Source organism: Centroberyx affinis, unplaced genomic scaffold (assembly GCF_046629955.1).
Source record: "Centroberyx affinis isolate AG114_WGS23_722 - 3 ecotype Tasmania unplaced genomic scaffold, CSIRO-AGI_Caff_v1 ptg006717l_1, whole genome shotgun sequence".
Taxonomy (NCBI): Eukaryota; Metazoa; Chordata; class Actinopteri; order Beryciformes; family Berycidae; genus Centroberyx; species Centroberyx affinis.
The window spans coordinates 18,175-42,740 of record NW_027283409.1 but is presented as its reverse complement, the minus strand read 5'-3'; the positions used below and the strand labels follow the sequence as shown (position 1 = coordinate 42,740).

Below are 24,566 nucleotides of genomic sequence, written 5' to 3'. Positions count from 1 at the left end.
CAGGAGGTGAATTCTCTTCAAAATGAAAATATTGGAAAACCTGTCATATACAAACTGCTCATAGAATGACCATATTATTAGCAAATTCCCATTTACTTGATTGTATTGAAAGAGAACTGACATGTACCTTGTACTGCAGACTATATCTAAGAGCAAAGATAGTGTGAGTGTTATTAGTACTACGATAATTCTAACAAACTCACTATTCATTGCAGATATTTTTACATCATCACGTATCAGTTTTGTGTGTGTTGCTTGGTTAGATGTCAGAGCTTCTACTATACACTGTACAAGTCCTTTACACAGGTGGTTTGGAAAAAATCAATATTCACCTTCCTCAGCAGATGATATCCCAAGTAATGAAGCCAAACAAAGGCAACAAAGCAGACTCCTTCATCATTAACACTAGTGCTATCCTTGCTTTTATTAAAATGAGCAAACCTCAAGTTTATGTACAATATAAACCAGCAGATAGCTTGCATCCCTCTACTTATGACTGCAAACTTTCATGAAGATATTAGAGGACTGATAGCAGCAGTAGTATAGTCATTGGGCTGATACTGTAGGTGGATATACTGTAAATGGACAGAAAGATGGATAGGTATACCGAATATAACTGCTTATAGCCTCGACTTACACTATTGATTAAACCAATTGAAGCAAGAGAGTTTTAATCAACCTTTGCAGCCCTCTGACAGAATAATGTGCATACATATATATATTCAAAAAAAATACATAACATTTTCAACAGGGTCCGCGCTCTTTCACACCAAAAATATAGACATTTTTAGTCGCTAATTCCACAGTTGTAAACCAAAACGTGTGTCAGCCTCTGCCAGATCATCGCTGTGCATCTTGTACAGGACTCGGTGTTTGGTTCTGGACAGAGCCTCCCACTCCGCCCCTTCAAAAGGAGGGATTCGGTTTGGGTGTTCTATCTTTCTTTGTTTACATGCTGGTTGGGAGTTTCTGTTTCCGGTTCTTGGTCGGGACCCCCGTCCGCTCAAACTCCAGCTTCTCCCGGATGTACTCCTGCTTACACTCCTCGAAGAAGATCGGGTCTTTGTAGCTGGCGGAAGAGAGAAAGTACAGCATGTATTTCAATGAATTAATGCAGGGTTATATGGTTTTGAGAATATTTTTAAGCCATTTCTGCGTTTGTCTGGTAGTCGAACAGTGGGGAGTCAGAGGAAAGGTGGGAGGGAGAGTGAGTAAACTCCCACAATACGTTCTCGTATGGTGGCGGTGGAATAACGCAGCGCGATAATATGTGGGCAAGCTTTCTTTCTATGTGTGTGTGTGTGTGTGTGTGTGTGTGTGTGAGATAAGCGTCGCTAGAGAAACTGCAAAAACTCACTGCGTCGTCAGGCATTCCTTCAGGGCGGCGTTCTGTTCACGACACTTAAACACCATGAAGAAGCCAGATTCCTTACAGCAATGGTTGAAGGCTGGAGGGAGAGATGGAGGGGGGGGGGGGAGAGAGAGAGAGAGAGAGAGAGAGAGAGAGAGAGAGAGAGAGAGAGAGAGAGAGAGAGAGAGAGAGAGAGAGAGAGAGAGAGAGAGAGAGAGAGAAGTCCTTTATTTACCTCTTCAGTTACAAAACCCTTCAGAAACCAATGTATGTAATATGAAACAAGATAAGAAACAAAGATTTGGAGAGAGAGAGAGAGAGAGAGAGGAGAGAGAGAGAGAGGAGAGAGAGAGAGAGAGAGAAGTCCTTTATTTACCTCTTCAGTTTACAAAACCCTTCAGAAACCAATGTATGTAATATGAAACAAGATAAGAAACAAAGATTTGGAGAGAGAGAGGAGAGAGAGAGGGAGAGAGAGTCCTTTATTTACCTCTTCAATTTACAAATAACATTCAGAAAACCAATGCAAAAATCACAATGAGCATCATTTAGCTTCCACTACCTCCACCATGAACAGAAACCAAAAAACAAAAACAACATAAGAAGAATATGACACAAGATAAGAAACAAAGATTTGGCGAGAGAGAGAGAGAGAGAGAGAGAGAGAGAGAGAGAGAGAGAGAGAGAGAGAGAGAGAGAGAGAGAGAGAGAGAGAGAGAGAGAGAGAGAGAGGGAGAGAGAGAGGGAGAGAGACAAAGAAATGAGCAGATAAAAGGCAGCCAGCTCAACATGTACAATAGCCTCAAATATAAGAGATACATTGATTAATAAATTCTGCTTCAAATCTACTAATAGCCTACCATTCAGCCCACATTGTCCTAGAGTACAGGGAGTGAAAGAGAAACAGGCAGCCGCAGCTAAACCACCACGGGCCTCATGTTGGCATCCTGCCACATGAGAAGGAGCCTGGTCAAAGGTCATGCTGCCAGGCCGGGCCTCTTATCATAAAAAAAAAACTTGTTTCCTTGGTCACACCAGGACTGAAATGAACCCTCCTGGCTGCACATTGGTTGCATTCGTGGTCGTCCTGTTTCCACATTCGCACTGTAACAGTCAGCCCACCACCCACAGATATATCTATGCCCCCCTGAGCATTAAATATATGTTATCCTTCACTGATCACAGTGCCCCAGGCTAGCCAGGGTTAATATTAATAACACACTGTGAGAGAGAGAGCCTAAACCCAGGGAGTGTATTCAGAGATCTCGGGCCCTACATTGATAGGCGAGTGAGATATGCGACCTTTAGGCTATTAGTGTCTGTAACGGACAAGACATAGCCTTAGCCAAATTGCCCTTACTGCAAAGGGAAATTCCGCAAATATTCACAATCTGATAACTATTTTAAATGCTTGCGAAACTGTACAGACACATGACTTATTTAAAGCAAGGTCTAAGCAGGGGCACAAAGTGGTTTAGTGAAACAATGCACTTGAGATGTTGTGAATTCAATTCCAATTTATGTAATTTTCAACCTTTGTTGCGTGCCAATCCCCTCTCTCCTGTCCCAGGCACTCTCCCTTATACAGCCTGCTATCTAATAAAGCAGAAACACACCTAGAAAAACGAGGTGGGCGCAAAACCGGTTGATTCCCACAACAGAGAACAACAAAAGGCCGGGCTAACGGCTCTGCCAGAGGGATGTATCAGCAGCGATCTGCCCGGGCTAGTGGTGCATTTGAGATTAAAGGTGCGAGGTCCTGAGTGTAAACGAGGTGCTGAAGGCTCTGAGTCTCCACCTTGTTAGCGAGCTCTTTCTCAAGGCTTTAATTAACCGCGATGCCCTCCAATCTCCCCCCGTCCAGCCGCCCCGACACCTCAGGAAGACCTCCGCAAAACAAGCAACATCATAATTACCTTTATCATTTGCATCAGCATGGTTATCACACAGACACTTTCATCAGGATGCAGATGTAAAAAGAAAAAAAAAAAACCTACAGCAAAACCAATTTGGAGAGGCAGAACAGTGCGACTAATCTAATCAACGAACGCCTCATCTCTGTCCCAAGGTACTAATAGAGGCTGCAAAGGGCTGCCTTGCTGGTCGCACATCAGCAGCTACAGCCAAGGCAAATCTATAGGACTGGCTTAGTCAGAGAGGGCCTATTCCATGGAAAAGTGTGATGCCAGCTTCAGTTTAGGCTGTTAGGCTATCGAAATTCAATATATTGCAATACAAAAATGTGACAATACATATCGTGGGGCAGAAAAATTTATCGCGATATTAGCTCCTTTTTATTCTGCTGTAGTAATCACAAATGAGACCGTTTGCCCATCACAATTTCACAAGCTCTCCATCAAAAATATATTATTTGCACTTTGTAATGACATTTTTAAATTGTTGTTTACATTCTAGCGAGCCAATGCCATCGCTAGAAAGATTTGTCTCAGAAATAAACAGAATTCTGCACAGTCATACTTTGTTGTCTTTTATTTATGACATCGTATCATGGTTGTATCGACTTGTGAACCCCATATCGCGTATTGAATCATTTCAGAAGGAAGTATTATATTATCTATTACTTCAGCTGGAACCTTTAGGGAGATTTGAACCTCTAGAGGAAGCTGTAAGGTGTGGATCAATACAGAAATACAAAATAGTCATATTTGCACATTAATGTCAGAATTTTAAACATGATTTATGACTTTTGCTATAATGAAATTTATAGACTATTCAAAAAAGTGGTTGTAACATTACACTTTGGCAGCCTCCAGTGATCTCATCCCATTCAATTCTCTGAAAACAATTCTGAGTTTTTTTCCCTCCATCCTTCATAATTATATACATATATACACAGAACTACATTTTGGATTTGGAGAACCAGACGCATACACACAGCCCTAAATGAATCCAAGTCAGCAGTCAAATAGCTTACTTTTGCCTTGTCCTAGTCCAATCGCTGTTAAATGATAAGGCCGGTGTTTGTAGCCGGAGCCCAATGAAGCCCATGTCCCAGCAGCCATAGAACTCCATTGTATTAAAAAAACGATTAAAAACCCGTCACAGAGCCATGCCGTTGCTCTGGGCAACATATTTCATCATCACCATGCACCAGGCCAGCCGACTTTTTCCTCAAACAACTTAATAATCCGGCTGTAAACACTATGCGATCTCAGGAAAGTAGTTCCGTAGCACCGAAAATAGTCCCAGGCGTAATGAAGAATTTGTTCCCATTTGAATTTGATTTGGTAATAACTACAGCCTGACTTTTCGTGGTAACAGTTAGCGATTTTTAAAATTGAAACTATGTCTTTGTGAGCTGTATTTCAAGGTTTTTAGCTTACAATTGGAGCCAGTGACTTCCGGGTTGATGGGTAAAAACAGTATGTGGGAAGTCAGAAAGTAACGGGAGGAGATCAAATGCATTGTTGATTTTGTTATTTTCATAGGATTTGTTGACAGTAAGCAATGCATTAAAAAACACCGGCCTTATCCTATAAAAATCAGAGCTCTGCCAAAAAGTGACATCAGTCTTGGGTGGTAGCTAGTTGCGGGGGTTGTTCAAGTGGTTTTCATTCTGAAAGATATGACCCTGTGTGAACATCAGCATGAATCATTGGCACCCGATGGGGAAAAACAGAAGCTACATGGACTATATAGGTGTTATGTACAGGTCAACAGGTCTAGCCCACTTCAGCAACAAAGCCTGCCATACATGAGATTTAGATGCGTATAGGCACGCAGTCAACAGGAAGACACTCAGATTCTCTCTTTGTTGTCTTTGTCAAACACACACACACACACTCAACAGCCCAGAAGAGACAGAAACATACAGAATGAGATGAGAAAGGGCGGAGGATGGAGGTGTGAAAATGAGTGGGACAGATAGCTTGTAATGAAAGGGGGGTTTCCACTACCCACACTGTCACCGTCTGTCCCATCACCCATCACCTCTGGCTGCCTGCGCATGGTCTCCGGGTGCGCGGTGCGCATAGGTTCAGATTGCTAGAAACCACATAACCCAGTCACTACCTGGCTGATGTGCTGCTGCAGTAGACAGGACATGGCATGGGCCAACACAGCTGCAGCCACCACCCGGGTGCTTGTGCTGCTCACAGTATGGACACACAGTGAAACCACAGATGGGAATCAAAAGGCTAAAGCAGAGGAACAAGATATTTCTTAGAAGATGAAGAGAAACTCCTTAGAAGGTACAAGTGTAGAAGGTAACAGAGATCAAATAGGCGGCAACAACTACAGTCTAGTCGATGAACTGTAACCTGCTGAAGTCAAAATCATACAAAAGTAATCTACAAAGATGTAACAAAATCAATTAACATACTTTGAATAAAACATTATTAAGTGTAACAAATGCAAAAAATGCATCCAAAATATCTTCAGTTTTTTTTCCAAAGAACAATGAGACTTTGATGGCTGCAGAATACAAGCAGGCTTAGGTTGTGATTAAAATAACAACACACAAGAACTTCAAGGCCTAGGCTTTTGTTTTCTTGGTTGGGCTGCCTATGTAGTAAATATAGGCGTGGAGTCACACGCGAGTCCTACAAGATGTGTGGTGTAGACTATTATAAACAGACTTTGAGACAAATATCAAGGACCCAAGCCTGAAGGGGAAGTTACACCGTGAATGAGGAAATCAATTCTAAACCTTATGTTCATGTTATCTGGACAATAGGGGTTTTCAAAGCATCACCATTTCAATTTAGTACAGAAATTAGGAATTAGCTTCTGAATTCTACATTGTCTCTCAATCAAGCAGATACAATGCAGATGTTCAAATAATGTCAAATAAAAGACTGTCATGTGTCCAGCGATGTAGGGATTTTGAATTCAATGGTCTGCCCACTCTCCTTAAAAAAAAACCCCAAAGCTTCCAACACACAAGCTGGTTGGTGTCAGTAGCCTAGTGGGCAGAAAAGATGGGTTGAGACCAGAATATCACCAGTTCAAATCCCCAAACTGAAAAACTGACTGGGGGGAGTGAATGAGTAATCCTCTCCCATGCCTCAACGAATACCAGTAAAGTGCACTTAACCCCCAACGGCTCCAGTGGAACTGCTCAGTCACCAACAGTAGAAGTCTGTGATTGTACTGTGCAGGCAAAGCAGCGTCTTGCTGAAAAAAAAAAAAAAAAAAACAGCACGCGTGCTCAACAAATTATCGCTGTGTAAAATGCGGTTAAAACAAGTTCACTCCAGTGAAATGATATTGTGTGAAAAGTTGCTTCTTGCACTTTCAGATTTACACTCCTACCATACAGTAGGTGTTTAATCGAAACTAGGATGCACGTCATAGGACTTCAATGATGGCTAATGATCTAAGCTGGTTTGAGCACTTTATTTTGTATCCCTAGTTGTCAGTTCATTGTACTCAGCATCATAAAGTCGCCTGTCAAGTCTCACTAATGCGGCTTGTTGGATGTGATTTATCATGTCACTGACAGAATTCATAATGACTGGTTGTCATGCATGTTTTTTGTGATGAATCAAGCTTAAACTGGGGAGATAAGGAAAAGAAAAAGATGAAATGGCCTTCACTTGTGTAGATAAGAGTGCGTGTCAGTATGACATGTACCAACCTCTTTCTCTGTCATTTAGAGTGCATCAATTACTTTATCATTAGCACTATTACCTCTGGCTTTATAGGCATTCTATATACACGATCCACCAACAGTATGGTCCATTTTCACCACTACCCCCATAGGCTGATGGGCCAATCTGAGTGAGTCATGGTAATGGAAGACGTGGGCTACAAGAGTGCCTACTAACTACATTATGAACCCCTATACACTTGAAATTATCATGTGACCTGAGTGCTTGCATTGTGTTTGGATAGAGCAAAAATGTATTAAGTCAAGGCATAATTGCACCCAAGATGCACTGCAGATCTGCAGACCCAAGCCACCTCCAGAGGTTGTGAGAAATGCCTGTGGCCACATTAACAGCAAAGTGTAAATGCAGTAAGCTTCTAATCCACATATAGCAGCTTCATAAAATGAACTTTTGTGCACGGATCCAACCAGGAAGTAAATGCAAATAAAGCAGTTGGCAGACTGCTCAGATAGTAACATACGTGTCAAAATGGATTGTCAGGATCCTCCTGGATGGGGACCAAACAAGTCAGGGCGAACTGACTTCAACCCAGTTCCAATGTGTACACTGGAAATGTATTTTAATGCCAGGTGTAAGTGTTTCCAGCAAAATCATTTCATATCGAAATCATATCAATCCGGATACAGGACTCATGTTGACAGCAGGTGGAAAAGGGGGCCTCTCCAATGTGCTTTTTCTTTTGTTTTTAGGTAGGCAAAGAGGTGCGCTCTCTCGCTCTCTCTCTCACACCAACACACATACACACCTTCAACTTTCTCAACACAGCGTTCCTTGGCTTTCTCCCTCATTAACTTGGGAATCAGGACATCCGTCTCCACATGCCTCAGAAATGGCTCCTCTGAGGAAACAAGACAACAAGACAGAGACATAAGCAGACCATCACCATCAAAATCAAAATAATCATACTCATCATGTTCATGCGTGGTGGTCACACAGCACTCAAGGTAACTACAGGTAACTTAGGGCATCAAAGGAGCGAAAGTATAATGACAGATATTGAGCATAGTGGAGGTCATAATCATGTCTGTTTAGCTAGAGGTAGCTAGCATTACTAGTTAGCTTAGCTAACTGAACAAGTCCATGTAACATGGCTCTCTCCCGTCCATGCAACGATAAATAGAGAACGGCATGTGGCTCCGTGCATCTATTTGTGAAAAGAGCGGTCTATACATGTCATGCAATGTATCTCAAGCGTTTAAGATAGCATAAATGTACAGCACCTGCTTTAGCTGCCTCCATTATAATGGTGATTCTCAGTCTCAAAACATTACAAAATCGAACCAATGTGACCTCTCAACGTACGCTGAAAATATTTCCGCTGACGTATTCGAGTAGCGTAAAGAAACTACAATTCCCACACTTCCAACCCGGAAGTGAGGGGAAGCGAAGCCTGAAGCGAAGGGGTTCGGTTCACTCTCACATCCTTCAGTCACCTCCTGCTTAGTCTGTCATCACTCGCTTTGCGTTGATGTGAACTGTATAACATAATACAAGTGTCGTCACTGACATATCTTTCTGTTTCTTTTGTCAGACAGCTGCACAACCATAAAAAGTGTCTTGATTCAGGGTCATATAATACTAACAGGCCAGCTGGCTTATGTTGCATAGTAGTGAAGTAAAAATTACAAAACAATAACTAGCTTACAGTAACACAGTAACAGCCTGTCGGTTTTGGTCTCCTTTGTGCAGCCAATTTAGAAAATTGCTGTATGCCCGTCTGCACTAAATATACACAAATCATATACAACAAGCTTTAGTGAGCTTTTTAGTGAGTATTATTAGTGGTTTAAGACAAGTGAATTTCAATGCCCATGCATTTGTTTCTCAAAACTAACAGCAAAGTATGTGACAGAGGACAAGACAAAGGCGTTATTGTTGACAGCAGAAGTTCTTTAACCTTACTTTTTAGACTCTCTGGTCTCACCTGTAGCCTGCAGTTTAGGTTAAAGTACATTGTTTTGATAATTCAATATTTATATATATTGCATATATTTTTATTAAAGCTTTCTTAATTTTTTTTCTCCAATTAGCCAAAAACTAAAAATAAATTGAGCTTATTTATAAATTCTTTTCATAATTTAAACACAAGTAAATCATGACCGACAGGTATTCAATACACTAAACATTAGGTGTGAAATATATATGTCAAACAAATCAATCAAGTTACACATTCAAAAACTTCCTCTCTTTGTCCCAAAAGCATACATAGGCTATTTGTAATAAAGTAGTGTCTTAGTCAAGAGTGGATTTGTTGAAGGTCAACAGTGTTCATTCAATATCATTATGAAATGACATTTTAACCAATTATTTGTGTAATACATTAAATTTATTTTTGAAAAATGCAATGTGGTGTTTGATTCTAGGCCCCTATGTGGAGTGCAGGCCCAAAACAGCAAAAAAAAAAAAATATCACCAGTGATCCCCCTAATATAGTTGACAAATGAATCAGTTAGCATTTCTGTTTTCAAATAAATATCTGAAATAAAATTGTAATAGCTTGAGCTTGGCAAGTATAGTAGTAAATATATTACATTTCAGGGATGCTTTGGAAGTATATACAGTATATATATTGTGACAAATATTTTTCCCACTCCTTTAAAAATGCAAAATGTCCTGCAATAGAACACCAAAACAGGGCAATTTGTGTATTTGAGCCTGTACCACAGACCACATGCCGAGCACCCAGTGAGGCTGACCACAGTCAGCTGTGTGGTGGACTGACTGTCTAGATCCCATGCAAAGAGGCAACACCTGTTCAGTCACAGCGACAGGTACACACACACACACACACACACACACACACACAACAAAAGCTCCACACATATGCACTTCAGTCAGAAACAGGCGTATGCTACCCTCCTCCACACTCAGCCCGCCTTCACAACTCACACTCACACACTCTTTCACACACACACACACACACACACACACACACACACACACACACTGCCGCCTGCGGGCATGAAGTCAATCTAGCGCCTGTCTGCCTTTGGTTCTCACAGCTCTCTGACCTTAAAATGGTAAAGCTGCCAGTTTCCTCTGTGGAGCAGCACATCTTTCTCATCTACCAAACAAAGGCCAGGAAGACAACAACCAATGACTCGTTACAACAAGAACTACAGCAAACACAGACCACAGTCTATCACCTGTATGCACTGCACATGATGTGTTTTGTATCCTACACTCTCGTGCACGAGAGTCAGACAGACACACACACACACACACACACACCTCCCAGCCCAACCAAACACCTCCCAGACGGCGCGCTCTTCTGTTTCCATCCCTCGCTGGGTTCTGGGGGAGACTTTAATATCGTCAGATCTCTCCAAACTGCAGCACTCGCCAATTTTCCACAACAGGGCCAAGTGCAGCCTAAATCACAAGTGAAAGCACCACTTTTGAAACTGATCTGTACAAAGTCATATTTTAATATGACTTTGAATACAAACATGAGCTTTGCTTCATGCGTTCTATCTTGCAAGTGATACATCCACTGCAAAGAGAAGTGTCCACTGGTTGAAATATTTGAAACCATATTCGCATATATTTGTGCTCAGGTTTACTTTAAAGGGGCATTAAGTAATTTATGAATTTTATCGACTTCTGGCACTGCTTACACAGCCTGAATAAAAGTCACATTTTCATGATAGAATGAGTAAGTTAGCAAATTAGAGCAGAGATCCGACAGAGACATCCAGTGAAGACCTGTTACATTGTAAAATAATACTGCTTTGTCATTTGTTTTTTTGGCTTGCAAACAAAATGTGTTGCAACTAGAGGTGCAACGATTCACTGATTTAAATCAATGTGCCGGGCTTAATGTCTAATATACAGCTGCACCTATTTAAACAGCTTGAATCAGGCAAGAGTTGGGAGGAAATCACAGTAAAATGTATGCAGCCTTCTCTACTGGAAAAGCCCAATATAGCAGCCATATATATTTTTTTATTTTAGCACCTAACAATGTCATTTACTGCTTGTGTGTTTCTCTCCCTCCCTGTCCACATGCTTGCTGGTGTTGTCAGCCCAGTGAAGGCCCTCTCCCTTCTGTGCTCCTCTGACTATTGGTTTGTTAAGAACGTTGACCGATGGAGAACAAATGTACAACACACCAAACGTGTGAACCCACTTTTAGCTTATACTAAAGACGGAAAACTTGATAAAAGATGGAAAACTTGATAAAAGTGTGGCAATATGCGAAACCTTCCAAGCAGCCGTGGCATATACAGGTAGCTACATACAGGTAGACGCTGTGGGAGCACAAGCTACAAAAAAGGTATCTAAATGTTCTTCCATGCTCCACTGTCCAACAGCTCTGTAGTCAAAATCAATTACTGAAGCCATTACATATTCTTCCATTGTTCCAAAACAGAGTAAAGGCCGGAAAGTGAGTTTTGAAAGCCAGAAATCTCATCATCTGGTGAAGTAATCGTTGAGTCATTGGTATTGATCAACAAACCCCTGCAAATATACTATGATCATTATTTGATATAGGACAGTAAAAATCGTACTTCGTGCACCTTTAAAACAGCCTAGTGACTCTTATGGATGCTCATTTATTACAGAAGCAGGTTAGCATGCTGGCTGCTATGGCAGGGGCACGGGCTCCCAGCACCGATCCAATATTACCCAAGCAGCAGGGCCCCATGAACCTGGCAGAAGGGAGGTTAGCAAAGTTAAACCCTCTTACGGCACGCCTCAGTGCCCAGGGCCAACCACCAGCCAGTCCAACTGTCCACCGACGGGCACCAAACAAGGCCCCTGTCAGAGAATGTTAAAGGGTCATTGACACTGACACCTCCTGCTCCTGCCTGTCTCCAGAAAACCAATTATTGATGTACGACCTGTGTGTGTGATCTATGTAAACCGGTTAATCTTTGTATGTGAAAAGACCTTCGTTCATGAGTGCAGAAGAGGAAAAAATAGAGGAAAAGCTGCTGCAACAAGGAAGGAAAAGTCTTTAATTGCAAACACAGCCCAAGGAGAGACTTTGTCTAATATCACAGAAGTGTAACAGTTAAACCGAAGCTGATGCCGGCGGTGATTTCGAGGAGCAGGACGCCAAAGCCGCTCCCGTCCTCTCCTCCTCTCTCGTCTGCTCTACCGTCTCAGTCCTCTCCTCTCCTCCTCTCCTCTCCGTATCCTGCGACTTCCAAAGACGCGGCTCGGCCGGCAGATGGGGCGTGGAGATGAGATTTTAGAGAGTGTTTAAGCCGGAGCCGCGGGGAGCCTCTTCAGGGTCGATGGAGAGCAGATAATCCAACGGCTCGGGTGAGGGGATTACAAACCTAGCGGCAGACCTCTGCTGTTGAGCCCCGCTGTGGGCCGCCGTCCGCAGGTCGCCCCCCACCCCCCACCCCCCCGCGAAGCTTGGCACGGGCAATTATACTGTCAATGTCAACTAAGTGTATTTTGATATGAGGAGGAGCGCGGGGCTCGGTGGCTCCGGCCCTTCGTTCTTGCTGGATTGTGGTTTATATGGAAGTGGACAGCAAGTATTTCCGCTGAGAGGGTGATGGAGTCTGCTAGACTCTTGATCGATGCTCAGCAAAAGGAAAACACACTGATGGTATAATTTTAGGGCAGGTCAAGGCCAGAAGCATGACCCCTCTGCCTTATTGCCATGCATTTTTACTGTATTATTGATCTCTCTGCCCTATTGTTCTCTAGCTCAGCTCTTGAATTAGACCTCATATGTGTCACAAAGATATTGACATTTCATTTAAGTTTACCCCAGGTTATCTGATAGCATTAGTATGTACCAAAAGTCCAAAAAAAGACAGTATTTCACATCCTTTACACATCACTAGACACCAAGTGTAGGCCATTTATGGTGAAAATCAAACACACCAAATTTCTCAAGAACTTCGAGAAATAACCCAAATCACATCTTCTCTCATTCTGCACAGAAATAAATACGATACGGTGATATTAAAAACGGTGCCGGAAAGCCTTTTTTTTTTTTTTTTTTTTCTTTTCCCGCTTTATCTTGGCTCCGGCCGCGTTGGCGCCACCCGAGCGATGTCAGGATGCATTTCCTCTCAAGCAAGTGAAGGGGTCTGCCACTGTGCCGCAATCTGCACCCGCTTCTCAGGCAGGCTAAACCCTTTGACACCACCGTTTTTAATTAAAATTACATTACGAGTAATCAGCCGGAAGAGTTGGGGATGGAGGTCAGAGGGATCGGGGGGGGAGGGGGAGGGGGCGGGGGGAGGGGGAGGGGGAGGGGGAGGGGAGGACGGGTGGGGAGTAGGGGGGAAGATTTTGATTGGGAACCGGTGATGTCTGCCGCCGGGCCGGTGAAGATGTGTCCTGGTGTCATGACCGGCTCTCTCTTTATTCTGCGGGGGCTCTCTAGCACTTAGAAAACGAAACAGAGTAATAATAGAGTAGCACCATTCAATGGCAAATTTCTCTCAATCTCTCAAGTCTGGCTATTCCAGTGCTGCACATAACTCCTTACAGCATCTCACACACAAAGATCATGATGGAAAAAATAGTTCCATCCACTAACATAGGGGAAAAAAAGTGAATTTAGGATCAAATTTGAATATGGGATCAAATTTTGTTCAGCTCTGTTCTGTTGTAAGACCAGTCTTGAGGTGAAACTGCGTACTTCATCATACTCTTTGAAGACCTACATGACTCCTCGTATCAATCAAAAACACAGTGGTTGGAAAAAAAAAAGCTGTAGGTGGCTAAATTGCATTGGCTCTTTGACAAGGACATTAACCTTTGTTCCCTCCAATTACTGCCTCGTCCCTCTGTCCCGCTCTCTCACGCTCAGCCGGGATATAGAAAATACATTTTTAAAAATAAAGTTGTTGAAAGGGGTTTTGGAGAGGAGACGAGTCTGGCATCGGTGAAGGGAGGCGGGAGACCAAATGTTAATACGCCTTCCCTCTTGCCAGAAACAGGAGAGGGTTGAAGAGAGAAGGGTACAAAGGCCCCATTCGTTCTCACTTGAGGGGCTCTCGCCAAAGATAATTATGAGCTTTATGAAAGTACACGGGGGAAAAAGTGGAAGGAACCCACCGAAAGAATGGAGAGACAGGGAGAGAAAATTACTTCTCCCCTCTGCCTTCGCTTTATGCCCCCTCTAACAAGAGATGAGACGGCGGGCGGATGGATGGGGCCTTCTTCAGGAGGCATCCCGGGGCTTTTTTTTTTGCGCGAGGCGAAGCGGGAACGAGGGAGACCATTCAGACCCTTCCTGTGTTTCCTCCATTCATTAAGGCGGCGAACCTTTGCCCGGTCTACAATGACCGGAGTTTTCCCTCATTACGGCGTCCACCGTGATAAAAAAAAAAAAAGAGAGAGACGAAGAGGAGGATGAGGAGGAGCGCCGAAATGAAGACGACGCCATTTGAATAGGAGTTTGGTATAGAATCCACAAGCACTAAACAACACCAAAGGGAACATCTTGTCTTTTGATCAAGTTTTTTTCTCCATCTCCCTCTCTTTCTCCCCCCCCCCCCCCCCCCCTTCTCTTGCCTTCTCCCTTTTCTAGTATATGATCCTCTCTGGGCTTCTGTACCTTCATTGCCTGCACCGCACCGAGTGTCTGAATGCAGTTAATTATCTAAAAGGAAAAGTTTGTACCTGTTGAAAAGCTATCCTTGGTTGCTTGGCTTGTTAATGCCAACAAAGAGCAGCCATAGTGGATGGTCAGAGGACACCACATGCTGCGGAGAGCCTTTCAGAGACGTCCCTAATAAGAATGCAGCGGTGAGAGCTCCTCTGAATGCACACAGGAGGACAGGAAGATAGGTAGAGAGGAGAAAAGAAAAGAAGAAGAAAAAAAAAAACATCTTTTTACCTCTCCATCTATAATTACTCCAAATGAAGAATAGGCTGGAGAAATGGCCGGGGAGACTTTCCATTATGACGGGGGAAAAAACCCATCAAGTAGAGAAGGCAAAGCACAAGATCGATAGTTTTTTAATGGATAAAAGGAGAAGTTTTTCTAACCTCTCAGAAGTAACGACGTATGCGCATCAGTGTGCGTGTGCGTGTGTGTGTGTGTGTGTGTGTGTGTGTGCTCAGGTAAGTTCACATTTGTGACTTCTGTATGTACAAATGTACTGTATGCACTCCAAAGTCCGCACCATTATGCCTTGACTCTATTAGTCCTACAGTCATGCCACAGGTATATAGCCTCAAAATTTCTACTTTTTGCATGCTTGCTTGCTTTTTACTTGCTTGCACTGTTGTCCCAGCCCCAAGAGAGAGCATTTTGAAAAACCCTGCCACTCTAATGCTGGACACTGTAGATGCACAGTTGCTTGCTTTCTTCTTTCCAACCCTCTTCCGTGTTTCTCTTCAGTGTATCTAATTAATTGAATCTCACAGGTGGGTGGACTGCCTGCTCCTTTTCTTCTCTTGTCAGCATCAGAGAGAGATGCTGCAGGGTGAGCAGGCTGACAGCGGTCTGTGTGTGACCCGCTGACCTGGGCGGATGTGTCGTCTGGTGGTTTAATAGCCTGTAAACGCTTTCACACGTTCGCGGGGTGAGAAGAGTGAGAAGAGTGTGTGTGCAGCGAGGGAGAGGTCAAGCTCAGCCTGCGGCGCTCTCTTGTCATCAGGCCCTTCTCACCTCGCGATAATAGGTTACACAACACACACACACACATATAGTGCATACACACATCCGCACAGATATGTTAAACCTTCAACATACAGACACACGCATGCGCTCTCTCCTCCAGTCACCTAATTTGCTCAGCTTCCACGGCACCAGCAGAATGTGAATGGGGCTATTTTCTGTGTTTTATTTGCCGAAGATCCTCTCTGAAAAGGTGAATAGCGCTGGAGGTTTGTGACCAATTGACAGTGCTTTTATAGGATCAGTAGGTGTGTGTATGTCTATAATGAATTACACTAAAAAAGGTGAAAAACACACCTCAAAGGATGATGCAAATCAGCATATTACTTAACAGCGTCCTATCGACAGGCAGCATGTTTATTCAATATAGTCTTGTTGATTCACTGCTCTGTGCATCCGTAAGTGCGTGTGTGTGTGTGTGTGTGGTGTGTGTGTGTGTGTGTGTGTGTGCAACGGGGGCGGGGGTACGGAAGAACACAAGCCTCACGCAGGGGATAGGTGCTAAAATATACAGCGAGAAAAACTCAGTGAGAATGTGACAGCAGAGCAGTAGAGAGGCAGGAGGTTGGTTTGGAAGAGTTGTGTGTGTTAGACAATACCAATCTCTCTTTACTTTGGGTAGAAGTACATTTTCATCAGGATACAAATGTATGGTTTGAAACAAAGAATATGTTTTGAGATGATGACATTGATTTGGGTCTGCAAGCAGTTTAGAGGGCATGTAGATATATTTCTTATTTTATCTTTTTTGCATTTTTACCAGAATCCAGAATCACAAGGCTGACAATGTAAAGTAAAATATGAAAAATAAATGTTCCTGTCCATACTTACACTGTATGGATTTTAAATTGGGTTTCATTAACATCGCCAACTTTTTGAAACACTTTTTTTTTTTGCCTACTTCTCCATATTCTAATGCTAGCCTCTCCCTAGTCACAGCACTCCTCAAGTACACACACACACACACTCTCTCTCTCTCACACACACACACACACACACACACACACACACACACAGCACAGCACAGGGAGCAAGGAGGCAGCCTCTCAATTATCAAGCTCTCCTCACTGCTCTCAACACCTCATGTTTCTCTGTTAATGACTGGATTAAAGCTCTGATTAAGATGCATTTAACCCACAAACACCAGTCCCCATTCAAATACTATTGAAAAGCCAATTAAAGCAAGCAGGGGCTTCAATTAGGACTGACAAAGGCCAGAGTATGTTAGGGGTGTGGGGGTGAGGGGAATGCAGGGGAGAAGGAGGAGGGGAGAGTTTGTCACTTTAGCTTCTGCCAAAAGCAGAGATTTGAGGCAGAACATAAAAGTAGCCGGCATATCATCTGATGGTGTAGGCAATACTTTACTAGAATGGAGAGGGGCAATACATTTCTTTCATCTTGGGTGAAAAGTGTCAAATGGGACCAAATCTACATGGCTGACATAGGAATAAAAGTGCAATATAAAAATGGTACTATTAATAAAGGTACAGTGTAAAAAAAACCCTTACAAAAAAGTCACATGTGAAAACCCATATGTGAATTCAAAGCACATGTGCTTTCTTGTGTGAGCAAATTTTCTTAAGTTGTAGCGTGACAATTTTACTGTTACTACTTCGTTTGTTCACGTGAATCTTTTCACATTTTCACCTGCCATTATATAGCCGATATGCCAATATTTGTTTCACATGTGAAAACGTCAATGGGAAATTTCACATGTTCACGTAGGAAAACCAGCATGTGTCCAAAAAGCACATGTGCTTTGAATTCACGTGGGTTTTTTGTAAGGGATATAATGCTCTTAGTCATAATTATTGGGAAAAAATCTGGAAATCTGGAAATCTGTTGTATGAAAATCTCATGTGTAAGTCGCTTTGGATAAAAGCGTCTGCCAAATGTGAAATTGTAATTGTAATTGTAAATCTTGTCTTTACACATCTTTTTTGCTTTTACAGTGTTTGAGTGTTTGATGTTGCAGTAAGCGTTGTATTTTAAGAGAATGATAACTTCCAGTGCTTCATTTGTAACCAACCACTCTCCCTCTTGTGAAACTTTCAAAAATCCCACGTTTGGCCTTAACACTGAGAAAATCCAACAGAGCAAAAGTGAATCAAGGTAAATGCAAAGGATCAAATCTGAATTTCAGCGCTGTTAAAGCTGTTTACCTGCTTAGTATTGATCTTTTGTCATGGTAAACAAGGGATTCTAACTCAAAGAGGCTCAGATTGCTGCCTTCCTAGCCGCCGTCGATTCAGAGGGGCATTTCTACTTCCAAACTTCTAAACAAAGCCGATTAATTAACTCTCTGGCTTATACCTCTGAACCATAAAGAGCTTACAAATTACCTTGGGGGAAGTGATTACAGCCATGGAAAACAATAAATCAATCAATGAATCTAATGAAGCCTGTGTGCCGTCGCTGGCGTTTCGCTCTTACTCTCAGTCATCTGTGGAATAACAATGGGAAGGAAGGGGATCATAGTTAAATTGTTAATCATAATGTGATACCACAGTCAGCAGATTCCCCATATGAGAAAATCATGCTCAGGGTCCTGCCTGCCTGCCTGGAGAGGGGACATAATGCAGAAAATATTCCTTCCAGCCCACTGGATAAAGGAACATTTTACTAAACAATACAGAGAAGGTTTTTGCTCCTTTGCTATTGCTGTGTTATTTGAAATCATAGACATATTGGATGTGTATATATGATGCTGGCTTTGTGCAAGGGAAGGCTTGTCCACTACATACTAAAGGCAAAGTGTGCTGAGAGAGCTATTGGATATTTGGAGTTTTGTGATTAAAATGAAGTCACATTCTTAATCTCTCATCAAGTATTCTCTTACTGGATGTAATAGAAAAGATGACAGGGATTCGATAAGGTTCTGGCAGGAATCAATCCCAGATCTACAATATCTATATACAATATACTGTATATATATAATATCTATATACAATAATAAGAGAGATGACATTCTGCCTCATCTTGACTTCCTATCCCTGAAGGCCAAGGATCATTTCAGAAATCTTGGTGCAATTTTTGACAGTGATCTTTGTTTTAAGAACCATATCAACGTGTGCAAAACGGCCTATTATCAATATTTCTAAGGTCCGTGACATGCTTTCCACTGCTGACTGCGAAAAACTTGTGCATGCTTTTGTGACAACCAGGCTAGACTACTGTAATTCCCTCCTATCTGGATTACCCAAGAACTCAATTACTACTCTTCAAAGAGTTCAGAATGCCGCTGCCAGAATAATAGCATGCACTAAACTGAGAGACCACATTACACCCGTTCTTAAATCTCTTCATTGGCTACCTGTATCTTCCAGAATTGATTTTAAGATCATCTTATTCGTTTTTAAATGTCTTCATGGTCACGCCCCACCCTACCTTAGCGATATAGTGAGATATGTACCATGTAGATCACTTAGATCATCCAATAGCAGTATGCTGACCATCCCTAAAATTAGGCTTAAGAGTGGTGAGTCAGCATTTAGCCACCTTGGACCTACACTGTGTGGAACTCCCTCCCAGATAAGTTAAGAGCCACTGATACACTCAGCACTTTCAAGAAGCATCTTAAAACACATCTTTTTACCATTGCTTTTAATTAGGTGGTGGTAAATTGGTTTACATGTATTTAGTGTTTTTTTTCTTCTGTGTATTTAAATTTTACCCTTTGTTGTCCTTTATACTATTGTTTTTATTGTTTTACTCCTTTTTTTTCTTTGTTTTTATGCCTTTTTATTCTGTGAAGCACTTTGTAAACAGACTTGTTAAAAGGTGCTATACAAATAAAGTTGTTATTATAATTATTATTATTATTATTATTATTATTATTATTATTATTAAGTTCTCTTTTTGCTCCTTCCTCCACAGGGAGGTCAGAGGTCAGGGTCAGATACAGAGCAGCACAACTGGAGCTGGTAGGGGTTCAGAGTCTTGGTCAAGGACACTTCAGCAGGGAGGCTGCTTGCCAACATGGGGTGTGAACCTGGGTTCCCTGGTTGAAAGGTGGAAGAAGTTGTAGTTCCATAGATGGGAGCATTAGAAGCAGTGTATGGCACTCTCCATTCTATCCTGTTTTTGTCATTATACTTCGGCACCTGTTAAAAGGTTCTTAAGGGGATGTGCATATCACTTGTCTCTTGTTGCATGGTCTTCAACGCTACACCATCTCTGAGGATCCATTTGATCCCAATAAGCCCATAGCTCACAACTGCTGACCTGAGACCGAAGTGTGACTGTCGATGGGGGGCGGCTGACATTGGCAGATTGGCGGGCAGGAACTCTTAACAGTACAGATTGGGTGATAACGAGGAAGTGCTCTGAGCGGGCCTCGATTGGCATTGGCTGGAGGCTTCTATAACTTGATTTTGGGAGTCATCATGGGTCTTGGCTGCAGAACGCTTTTGAGAAGATGAGCCTCCTGTGTGAAGTTGTGATCGGGGGGGAAACTGTCAAGGGCAAAGTCACAGACACTTGATCATCACTGGCATGGCATAGGAGCTCTTACAGGCAGAAAAAAATCATTCTGAGATGTCTTTTACCTTCTTTTTACAGCACATTTGTAAGATTGCAGTGTACATATCCAGGTTAAGGCTGGACTCTAGACCACATGATCAACTGAAGCTGTCCTTCAGCTTGTGTTGAGTGTCAACATTTGATTCTAATTTTATTTATGGACATTCTGCTGTTTGTCGGCAAGAATTACGCTGCCATAATGCTGCTTTGTTGGCTACATCTCAACTGAAAAAAGATCCTTAATCTTAATGGGACTAATTGGTAAATAAAGGTTAAATAAATAGGACTTCATCGGCCCCCTGTATTTGCACAGCGATATCCCGACAGATAGTGTCTTCCCGTATAAAGTCATGCAAACAGGATCTCATTAGCGAATGCAAATGAGAAAACACCAAATCTTCGCGGAGAGGCAGAAGTGTATCTCCGTGGGATAGCTGGAACATGACAGCTCACCAACCGCCCCCACGCTGGGCACCAAATGTGATGGTCTGCTCCTGCTGCTACTCTTAACAGGACATAGGACCCAACCATAAATGTAAGTGCAGGGGGGGCAGCAGGGGAAGTGGGTCACCAGAGGCCTGCACCTTCTGCCGCCGTGATAAAAACTGTCTCACTGGTGCCTTTGCCTATCTGTGGAATAAGAATGCCTGTGCTATTGCAGAATCAGTGTGGAGGCCTACAATTACTAATAATAGGCGTTCCAATAATACAAGCATTGCTGTTTCCTATGTTTGTTTGGTCTTAAAAATGAATTCCACAGTCAGTTACTACACTCTTAACTGTTACCAAAGTTTCTATGTTGTTTAACTAACAAGAAACGTAACCAGTCGAGACTACATGGGCACTATGAAACTTTGTTATGGTGTGGTAGAAAAATCATCTTGTACAAATTAAGCTTGTTCTTTAAGGAACAGTAATAAAAGGATGTGAAAATTTGACTTTAACTATAAACTTTCACATTTTAGCTTTGATTTTTCACAAAACTCCCCTAATCCTCTTTGCATATAATGACATCACATGAAGGGAGAACTCATTTCTGGGTTTTTTCAACTAACTTAACATTTCTGCATGATGTGAAGAAGGGATGAAGGCAGCTGCTCAACTAATTCACCCGAAAGCTGAGATCGCATTCAAATAAAGCGACAATCAATTAGTCCTATATGTCTTTGGTGCAGATAATCTGAGAGAGGGGACGTGTTCCGGGGAAGGGAGGAAGACGAGGACCAATCGGATCCGTCCGCCGCGGTGACATCGCAAGCCGTGGCGGGCAGAGTTCCTGGCACGCTTTCGGAGCCAACAGACCTTCTGCTGCCGGCGGGGGTGGCAGTGGCCTAGGGCAGCGAGGCGATGGCCAGGTCACCAGCTTTCTCCTCCTGCCCTGGCACGGCGCGGCGGGAGGGGCGGCAGGCAGGATGGCAGCGTGTCAGGAACAGCCCTTTAGACGTGTCAAAAAGCAGGCACAGCTAGGGGAAGCTGCTCATCGAGCGTGACGGAGAGAGGAGCGAGACTGGCTGTCCAGCAAGCACAGCAAACAGCACTATGGGGGCATAGTATGGAAGTGAAACAGATACACTGATTATTTGGTGAAGGGATAAACTGATAGATCAGTGATTCTCAAACGTTTTCATATCAAGGACCCCTAATTTAGTCCACATTAGGGCCACGGACCCCCATTTGGTGAGATTTTGTCTCCTGAACCCAAATCTGAGAATACTTATATTGTTAGATATGATTTTGTCCAGAATTCCATGACTATCTGTACTGTAGGTAGAGAGATAACAGTGAATCTAAAAAATCTAAATAGTCGTTCTTCTACATTCTCTAATTGTGTTAACTTCTTGTAAATGAAATAATGGTGAAGTTTAACAATAGATCAATTTGCTGGGCACCCCCTGGAACCCCCTCAAGGACCCCTGGTGGTCCCCGGACCCCACGTTGAGAACCACTATGATAGATGATAGAAATATTAGTCAGTTCAGTTGAGGCTGAGAGGAAGGTGAATGAATTAGGATGAATTTGGAGTTTGGGTGCGTGTGTGTGTGCACGCGTGTGTGTGTGTGTGTGTGTGTGTGTGTGTGTGTGTCTGAAAATTATTTCAGAATGGAGAAAAACAATTTCTGATTTATGACTGCACTTAAGGGGAAGTGCTTCATAGTGGGTGCAATGCTGTGCAAGCCCCTCCCACCGTGGAAAAGAAAAAAAAAATTGTCAAAACTTTCTCACTTCTGTTCTGACTCACTGGTTTTGCTGTCACATCACGAGACTCTCTGTGTGTGTGTGTGCGTAGTTTGAGAGAAAGAGAAAGAGAAAGCTAGAGAGAGAGAGAGAGAGAGAGAGAGAGGGAGCTTCGGATTTCAAATTGATGTTTGAGGATGCACTTCATCAGAGTGGAATGTGAATTTAGAGGCCGTTCACAATGTAGCTGAATATTCATCTGATATTCCAGCCCGCCGTATCAATATAAAACAACCCAACTGTAAGAATAGCAGCAGAAGAAACCCCTTTCATGTGGGTGACAAAGGGAAACAGCCACACATCTAAGCTTGCACTTTTCAGCAGGTTTTAGTTGCAAGCCAATTGAGAAGCGCTGAAGTCTTATAGACACACCAGGATCTATCAAGTCTATTCACCACCTCCTGAAGTAATCAAACAACTTCATCAACTGATCAATGCAATCAGCAGAAGTGTATTACCCTTAGACTGTTTACTGCTCCAACAGTTTACCCAAATAGTTTATTTGCCTAACAGGGTCAATTATTTGATGTGCGGTGTGTTTATTTGAGAGGTGGTGACCTGCGACTCTAATCCTCTCACTGCTGCCGTGTCTCTTTCACATGCAAACGCTTCCCCAGTAAGCAGCGACAGCTCTGCAGCGTCTGGCCTTTACACCGGAGCAGGAGATAGGACGCCTTGAGTGGGTCTTTGCCGTTCAAAGGTGTCCCATTAGCACACTAATGGGGGACAGTTTAAAGTCTGGATCTGGTTTCCTTTGAACTGAAGGAGGGGAAGGCATCGAGAGGGGAAACAACCAAAAGATTTGAGGGATTTCTGTGAGAGTCCACGGCCGTGAAATAGACACCGTGGTATTCTCAAAATGATCTGTGAGTTCTTATGCTCTGGTAGCTAGCCTTAGTGTGTATTGGGAAAATGGGGCACTCATCATACACTCATCATACAGTATTGTGCCTTTTAATGTGTGAACCACGCAAGGCAGTCAAGAGATAGTGTGTGTGTGTGTGTGTGTGTGTGTGTGTGTGGAAGTTCCAGGGTTAACTTGTCAAGCTTATCATACAAAGATGCAAAATGACATTTCCGAGTGTCTATCTCCGCTCTTGTGATGTTTCTGCCATCGAGGCTGTGCAGAGCATACACACCTCTTTTTCTGCATAGTGTGGACTCGCCCATCAGCCTAATTACCAAGGCAGGATCACAGAACATCAGTGTTTCCCTCAGACAGGGTGAAAAGGTCATTGAAACTTTTAGACCATGTTACACTAGACTCTTAATGGAAACCAATATTAATACAATTCTTTTTGGTGCTTTGGCTGCTCCTCTAGGCAAGGTGGGCATTTGTACATACTATACTAACCTATAAGGCTCATTACCATTGATATATACTGTATATGATTGGGGAAATGAGACTGAGCTACCATATATCCCTCTACCCACCATCTTAGTCATCACTACACCAGCCCCGAAACCCATCAAAGACCACAACTTGGCAAAGTGTGTAAAACAGGCTAGTTCCATTCAGTGTAATGTTCATTATAACAACATTGACACGACAACTGAGAAACCTATCTCTCTGTGTCAGCCTCCAAATCTCCATTTTAATTTATAATACTGCTGTTGGATACATTATGCTTGATTTTGTGCATTTTTTAAAAGGCTAATCAGACAAAAAGCAATAAAATAACATCGTAACAACCTCTAAGGCCTACTTCAAATCATCAGGCCACCTTTCAGAGATCCAAACTCATTCATTATACATCTTTATTTCTCTACTTTCTGTTGTAATGGAATAGTTTCAATTTACAGAGCACATATTCTACTAAACCTATATACAGGAAAGAAAAACGAAAAAGAGCTGGTGATCCAATAATACATTTTACATTTTATACAAATGCCACAGCAAAACTATAAATCCCTATAGGAGGCCCCATAGGAATGTAATGGGGATATTCTAGTGGATGAATCAGATGGAAACATGTCAAGATCAGCTGAACTGGGAGGTACTACACCTCGGTGGCTGTGATGCCGGGTTGGGTTAGCCAAGGATCCCCTGCCCCCCCACCCCCACCCCCACCCCTCCCCTGGAGACCAGAGGAGAATCTGATAATAGGCTGCTATCTGTGCGTCATGGCCACAAGAAGAGGCACTGGTGAAACCGGGACTCTACTCACTCCGCCTCCACATGCGCTCAGGCTTTATTCTAGTCTCTCCTCAGCCACTATAA

At 42.8% G+C, this 24,566-nt stretch overlaps 1 protein-coding gene across 1 annotated transcript; it reads right to left on the bottom strand.

Annotated features, from left to right (window-relative positions):
- Positions 1–399: 399 nt before the first annotated feature.
- Positions 400–8,300, bottom strand: cmc1 (C-x(9)-C motif containing 1). Its single transcript, XM_071513030.1, has 4 exons — positions 8,205–8,300; positions 7,730–7,822; positions 1,358–1,448; positions 400–1,069 (listed from the first exon to the last, which is right to left on the bottom strand). Exons 1-4 carry the CDS (start codon positions 8,221–8,223, stop codon positions 949–951), a joined length of 324 nt encoding a protein of 107 aa, XP_071369131.1. The 5' UTR covers positions 8,224–8,300; the 3' UTR covers positions 400–948.
- Positions 8,301–24,566: the final 16,266 nt, after the last annotated feature.